General features: G+C 23.4%; 1 protein-coding gene across 1 annotated transcript in view; it reads left to right on the top strand.

Annotated features, from left to right (window-relative positions):
* Positions 1-6,692, top strand: part of LOC117171502 (axin-1) — a 35,706-nt gene extending 29,014 nt beyond the window's left edge. The window contains exons 7-8 of the mRNA XM_033358869.1: positions 324-685; positions 6,123-6,692. Of these exons, the coding sequence (XP_033214760.1) occupies positions 324-685; positions 6,123-6,249 (489 nt within the window). The 3' untranslated portion in view covers positions 6,250-6,692. The remainder of the gene's footprint in view (positions 1-323; positions 686-6,122) is intronic.
* The last annotated feature ends 1,295 nt before the right edge of the window (positions 6,693-7,987 follow it).

Genomic DNA, 7,987 nt, shown 5'->3' with positions numbered 1-7,987 from the left:
TTGTTTTTTTTTTTTTGCTTCCTCATACTTAAATTAATTGTTTTAGCTGAAAATTTAATTATTTTATTTTTGGTAGAAAATTGATATTTTTTAGTTGAAAATTCAGCTGTTTTGTTGTTGTTGAAAGATTATCTTCTTTTTTTTGGCATAAAAATAATTCTCTTGGTTTACATTCAACTATTTTATGAAAAAAACAACATTTTTTTGTTTGTTAATTAATTTTGGTAACTGAAAATTTTTCTGGATTCCATTGTATCCTGCTGAAGTTGTTTTATGGTAACTTTGGAGTGTTTTAAGACTGAAATTTTGTTTTTGTTTTGCAGGAATCGCAGATAGAGGAAGCGAGGCGAAGGTTAACTGTGCTAGATGAAGCCTCTTCCTCCTCTTCGTCTTCGCGAGAGCGAGCCGGCGCCAAGCAAAGACATCCTAGCCATCCTAGCCATCCTAGCAACCGACAAGTGAACGAACCGTTGAGGCAAAATAATAATAATAATAATAATAATAATCCTCCCTGCTCGCAGTCGAACCAGTCAACCTTGAGGAAAACGAGGCAGGATGAAAAGGATTTCACCACTGTTGTGTTCAACTTTTGCGACGAGAGTCTCCCGTACAGGACCAAAATACCTGGGCGAAATGTTACTTTGAAACAGTTTAAAGAGGTCCTTCACAGGAAAGGCAGCTATAGGTAAATAAAAAATATCTATTCTCTTTTATTTTTTCATCCTTCAGTGCCTAAATTATTTAAAATTTTCGAATACACACCATTTTTTTTTTATGTCGAGCCTACTTTTAAATTACAAACAAAACAAAAAACATTTTTTTAAAGTGTTTCGATAACAGAATTTACGGGACGTTAATGCTCTTTAACTAGGAGAAATACGGGGTTTTTTCTCCCGAAAATAGGGTAATAAATTTGATTGAATACAATTAATGTGGGTTATATAATAAATTTAATTTAAGATGTCTTAAATTCCTAATATTTCATGTAAAATCATTGTATTTTCCATAAAATAGATGACATTTTCTCTAAAAAGGATCAGTTTTTAACAAAAAATGGAATTGTTAAATTTTCAGTTATAAAAATAATTAAAAAAAAAACAAGTTTTCAACAAAATCGTTCAATTTTCAACCGAAGAAATTAATCTTTAGTGGAAAAAATATAGCTGAATTTTAAACTAAAAAAGATCAATTTTTAACAAAAAATGCAATAGTTAATTTTACAATTGAAAAATTAATTTTTAACTCCAAAAAGAGTATTTTTATCCAAAAAGAGTAATTTTCTACAAAAAAAAGACGAATTTTCAAGAAAAAGGTCATTTTTTTACTAAAACGTAGTAATTAAATTTTCAGCTAAAAAACTTGATTTGAAAACAAAAAATCGCAACAAAATAGTTAAGTTTTCAGTTAAAAAACAAATTTTTAAAACAAAAAACGAATTTTCAAACCAAAAGTTTAATTTTCTACCAAAAAGACGAATTTTCAATTTCCATTTATAAATGGAATAATTTTTCAGTTAAAACAATTGATTTTCAAAAGAAAAAAAAATTATTTTTGTACAAAAAAAGATGAGCTTACCACAAAATAGCTGGATTTTAAACTAAAAAAGATCAATTTTTAACAAAAAATAGAATACTTATTTTTTCAGTCCAAAATATAATTTTTGGCATAAATAAAAAATGAATTTTCAACCAAAAAGAGTAATTTTCGACAAAAAAAGGATGAATTTTCAACAAAATTGTGGAATTTTCAAAAACAGAAAATCACAACAAAATAGTTGAGTTTTCAGTTAAAAAAATTAATTTTTATAAACAAAAAACCAATTTTCAAACAAAAACTGCAATGTTCTGCAAAAAAGACGAATTTTTAATAAAGAAATGAAATTTTCAACTAAAAAAGTACAATTTTCATTTATAAATGGAATAATTCTTTCAGTTATAAAAATAATTAAAAAAAAAAAAATTCAACAAAGTCGTTCAATTTCCAACCGAAGAAATTTATCTTTAACGGAAAACAGATAGCTGAATTTTAAACTAAAAAAGATAAATTTTTAACAAAAAATGGAATGGTTAATTTTCTAATTAAAACATTAATTTTTAACCCTAAAAAGCTTATTTTTAACCAAAAAGATTAATTTTCTACAAAAAAAAGATGAATTTTCAACAAAAAGTTCACTTTTTTACCAAAACGTAGTAATTAAATTTTCAGCTAAAAAATTGATTTGAAAACAAAAAATCTCAACAAAATAGTTAAGTTTTCAGTTAAAAAACAAATTTTTAAAACAAAAAACGAATTTTCAAACAAAAAGTTTAATTTTCTACCAAAAAGACGAATTTTCAATAAAATAATTGAATTTTCAATTTTCATTTATAAATGGAATAATTTTTAAGTTAAAACAATTGATTTTCAAAATAAAAAAAAATTTTTTTACAAAAAAAGATGAGCTTTCCACAAAATAGCTGGATTTTAAACTAAAAAAGATCAATTTTTAACAAAAAATAGAATACTTATTTTTTCAGTTCAAAATTTAATTTTTGGCATAAATAAAAAACGAATTTTCAACCAAAAAGAGTAATTTTCGACAAAAAAAGGATGAATTTTCAACAAAACTGTGGAATTTTCAAAAAAAAAAAAGTCAGTTTTCTACCAGCAACGGAGTAATTAAATTTTCAGCTAAAAAATTAATTTTCAAACAGAAAATCACAACAAAATAGTTGAGTTTTCAGTTTAAAAAATTAATTTTTATAAACAAAAAACCAATTTTCAAACAAAAAGTACAATGTTTGACCAAAAAGACGAGTTTTTAATAAAGAAATGAAATTTTCAACTAAAAAAGTACAATTTTCATTTATAAATGGAAGAATTCTTTCAGTTAAAAATCTATTTTTTTACAAAAAAATATGAGCTTTCCATAAAATAGCTAGAGTTTAAACTAAAAAAAATGAATTTTGAATGAATGAATTTTCAATCAAAAAGAGTAATTTTCTGCAATAAAAGACGAATTTTCAACAAAATAGTTAAAAGTTCAACAAAAAAGATCAGTTTTCTACCAAAAGTGAAGTAATTAAATTTTCAGCTAAAAAGATTAAATTTCTAATTAAAAATCATAACAAAATAGTGTTAAATTTCATCAAAAAGATCGTTTTTGACCAAAAAAGGTGATTATTTTAAAAAATAGCTGAATTTTAAAACAAAAAAATGCATTGCTAAAAAAAATAGAACAGTTAAGGTTTTAATTGAAAAAATTTATTAGTAATAAAATAAAACGAATTTTCAAATAAAAAGTGTTATCTTACACCAAGAAAGACGAAGTTTCAACTTTAAAAAAATCATTTTTTTTCTATAAATGTAACAATTTTTACATTTAAACAATAATTTTCAACCAAGCAAAAATTTTCAGCAAAATAGTTCAATTTCTACCAAAACGATTTTTTTTTTTGACCAAAAAAGATGTTTTTACAAAACAGCTGAATTTTAAACTAAAAAATATAAATTTTCAACAAAAAATTGTATAGTTCATTTATCAGTTAAAACTTAAATTTCCACCGAAAAAAACGAAGTTTTAACCAAAAAGAGTAATTTTCGACCAAAAAAGACGAATTTTTAACAAATTAGTTGAATTTTCAAATAAAAAATATAATTTTCTTTACCAAAAATGGAATAATTAGATTTTTAGATAATAATTATATATATTTTTAAATGTTAACAAAATAGATAAATTTCTACCAAAAAAGTAATATTTTGACCAAAAAAGATGAACTTTCTACAAAATAGCTGAATTTTCAACTAAAAACATCAATATCTAACAAAAAATGGATAATTTAACATTTTTATTTGAAAAAATAAGTTCCAACAACAAAAACGAATTTTCAACAAAATATCTGAATGTTTAAACAAAAAAAGATATATTTTCAACAAAAAATGGTACAGTTAATTTTTCAGTTAAAAAAACTAATTGTCAACTAAAAAAACGATTTTTCGATGAAAAAGAATAATTTTCTACCAAAAAGACGAGTTATCAACAAAATAGTTGAATTTTTACACAATTTTTTTTAATGAAAATAGTTCAAATTTAACCAAAAATATTATTTGATTACAAACAAAAATTATCTTTCCACAGAGTAGACGAATTTTTAAATACAAAAGATACATTTTTAACAAAAAATTAAATAGCTGAGTTTTCTGTTACAAAAATTAATTAAAAAAAAATTTTTTTAACCAAAAAAAGTAATTTTATATTAATTTTTTTCAGCAAAAAACAAAGCTTCAACAACATTTTTTAATTTCTAATAGAAAAATGTAATAATTGATATTTTCAGCTGAAACTTTTTATTTTAAATAAAAAACTGTTAAATTTGTCCAGAAAAGACACATTTTCTATAAAATAGTTGAATTCTCAACAAAAAAAAAATGAGTTTTTAACAAAAAACATGAATTTTCAACCAATTAGTTTACTTTTCGTCTCAAAAATGAATTTTTTAAAATAAAAAATTATGTAAATATCAAAATAAAAAAGTACACTCTAAAAAAAACGTTTTTTAAATAGAAACTTGAATTTTTAACAAAAAAAAAATGAATTTTCTATAAAAATTCAACTAAAAAAGATAAATTCTCAATAAAAAATATAATAGTTAATAAGTCAACTGAAAATTATTTTTATTTTAAATCAGTAAACCAAAAAGCATTAATTTTCATAAAAATAAATAAATTTTCAACCAAATAGTTGAATTAACAATTAAAAATTATTAATCATCAACATTATTAATTTTGAATGAAGAATGGAATAATTGAAATTTCAGTAAAAAAATTGATCGTTAACAAAAAAAAACACGAATTTTTAACAAAGCAGTAAAATTTTTAATGAGCGAGATGCATCTTCAATAGGAAAAATTAAATTGGAACAAACTAGTTGAACTTTTAACCAAATAGCTTAATTTTTAATTTAAATATAGATTATTTATCAACGAAAAATGTAGTAGTGGATACTTCAAAAAAAAAGTTTTTTTTAATTAAATCAATAATAGTTGAGTTGGACCAAAAAAACAAATTTTTAACCAAGAAAGCATTTTTAGTAAAGAAAGAAAAAACAAAGTCGATCGAATTGTAGATTTTTTAAACAAAAAAATACTAATTTTCTACAAAGCAGTGGAATTTTCAATCATAAAGAGTAATTTTTTATAAAAGAAAAACGAATTAACAAGAAAATAATACAGTAATTTTCAATAAAGAATAAAATCGTTCAATTGTAAGTTTTAAACATTCGTTTTTAACTATCAAAAACGACTGCTCATCAAAAAAGGCCAATTTTCTATGAAAACAGTTAAATTTTCGACTGAAATAGTTGAATTTCCAACTAAAACTGATGAATCTTTAACCAAAAAAGTCAATTGTTAATAAATGAGTTCAGCTTTTAAGCAAGAAAAATGAATTTTCAACGACAAATTTAAAAGTTGTTATTTCCTACTGCAGCCGCTATTTTGTTGAAAATTCTTTTTTTAATTTTTAATTTTGAACCGAAAAAGATGAACTCTTCATAAAAAATGTAACAGTTTGTATTTCAGCAAAAAAAAAAAAAGTTTTAATTTTAAATTAAAGATTTAAATTTAAAAAAAAATTATAAATCTATTTAGCTTCTAACGAAATAGTAGAATTTTCTAAACCGAAAGGAGGAATTTTTAACAAATCAGTTAAATTTTCGAATAAAAAGTGGAATTTTCAACTAAAAAATATGAATTTTCAATTAAAACGATGAATCTTAGAAATAAATGAAATTTTCAGAATGTAGCTCAGCATGTGGTTGAATTTTCGATAAAAAACAGTTGAAGTCGACGAAGAAAAACAATTTTGTTAACAAAGTAGTTGAATTTTTAACAAACAAACAAAAATCTGTCAAAGTAGTTGAATTTTCAGACCAAAATGGCAAACTTGTAACCAAAAATGATTAATTTAAGAAAATATTACAATTTTTATTAATATAATTTAAATTTTCAACCAATTAATACAATTTTTGACCAAAAAGGATGAATTTGCAAAGAAAAATATAAAGGACGTCTATTTTTGCTCGATATTTTCTCAAAAAATTACACATCTTTCATATAAATTTTTTGCATTTTTTTCCGTTCCAGGTATTTCTTTAAGACGGAGTGCGAGGATTTGGACGTGAAAGTAATTCAAGAGGAGATAACTGAAGATTCCGAAATTTTGCCTCTGTGGGAAGGCAAAATTTTCGCCGAAGTCAAGTCACTCGAATAGGGTAAAATAAATTTTTCGTCACGACAGTCAAAACAAGCAATCAACGCGCAAACTTTTTTACCAGTTTAAAAAAATAATAATGTGTGAATTTCAAAATTCCTGTATTGTGGACGGTTGAAGACACGGTATTTTTTTTTTTTACATTTTTTTTTTACGTTTTCTATTGGATTACGAGACGTGCATCTTTTCTACATTTCGCGGAATGTAAATTAAAGTATGTTGAACTAGGAAATCGAGCGACAAAGAATCAGGGTATCTATTAATTTTGTGAATAGAATTCATTTGTACAATCTGCGCTATTGAGATTTTTATCTATTTTTTTTGTTGTTTTGTTTTGTTTCATTTACAGATTTTGTACTTGATTACGGTAGACAATTTTGTGGTCGAAAAAAAGGCTTGTTTTCTCTCTCTCTCTCAAATGGCACGCCTCATGGTCACTTTTCATTCAATAAATTAATTCATGGGTTAATCACTATTCATTTCAGGTGTCTATACCTTTTTTTGAATTTTTTAAAAATTCTCTTTGAAATATTTCAAGTGATTTATAAAAGTTCCGAGCATTTTTTAATAGATTTCAACAATTTTAAGATTTTAGGAGATTTTTAAAACTTCTAAGGCATTTTAAGGAGCTTTAGTTTGAAGTATTTTAGGGAATTTTAAAAGATTTTTATTTATTGATTTCATTAATTTGAAGTGATTTTAAAGTTTTTGAAATATTATAGGATAACAAATTTTCTAGAATTTTTGAAGATATGGAACGATTTTACAGGACGTATGAGGCTTGAAAATATTAAAAAATGTTTCCGAAGATTTCAATGATTTCAAGGGATTTTAAAACTCTCAATGTATTTTAATATATTTTCCATGATTTCTGAAAATATCATCATAGAATATCACGGAATTTTATAATATTTTAGTGCATTTTACAGAATTTATTCATGAGAAGTGAGGTAATTTTGTAGGGTTTTAAAGATTTGAAGATTTGGAATTCTCTTGAATTTTATGAATTCACTGGAAGCTTTTTAATTCACTTGAAATTCTATAAATGTACTATTTTCTACTTAATTCATTGGATGTTTTTTTTTTTAATTAAGGATTTGAAATATTTTAACGTATTTTTTTTCAAATTCCTTTGGATTTAAACGGATTTTATACGTTTGAGGATATTGTAAAAGATTCTCAGTTGTTTTCCAAGTACTTTAAAAAGTGTCTTTTGTCTTTTGTAGTAATTTGAAGGGATTTTAATATTTTAATGGATTTCGAAGAATTTTTCACCAGGCATGAGCGATTTTTTCAATTCATTTTTAATTCGCCCTGAATTCTGATTAATTTATGCTAAATCCTTTTCAATTGTTTTGAATTCTTCTAAATTTTCACTCAATTATACCCAATTCAATTAGTTTTTCCATTTTTTTCGATTTTCAAAATTGTTCCAATTCATTTGAATTATTTGGAATTTATCTTGAATTGTTTTTTATTCATTAGTCACTTTTTTTGTTAGAAATTTTGTAGGGTTTCAAAGATTTGATGATTTGACATTTTTCTTGGAATTCACCCAGAATTCCTTGAAATTTTTTGGAATTTTTTTAATTAACTTGAATCCCTTTAAATTCACTGTTGATTTTAAGAGATTTTAAGCATTTCAAAAGAATTTAAAGACGTCAAAAGAATTCAGTGTGAATAGAAAGAAATTTACTTGAATTCGTTGCATAATTCAAGGATTTAAGATAAATTTTGG

This window comes from Belonocnema kinseyi, chromosome 4 (genome assembly GCF_010883055.1).
Source record: "Belonocnema kinseyi isolate 2016_QV_RU_SX_M_011 chromosome 4, B_treatae_v1, whole genome shotgun sequence".
In the NCBI taxonomy this organism is placed as follows: Eukaryota; Metazoa; Arthropoda; class Insecta; order Hymenoptera; family Cynipidae; genus Belonocnema; species Belonocnema kinseyi.
Note: the sequence above shows the minus strand (reverse complement) of the source record. Positions and strands in the feature narration are given on the sequence as shown.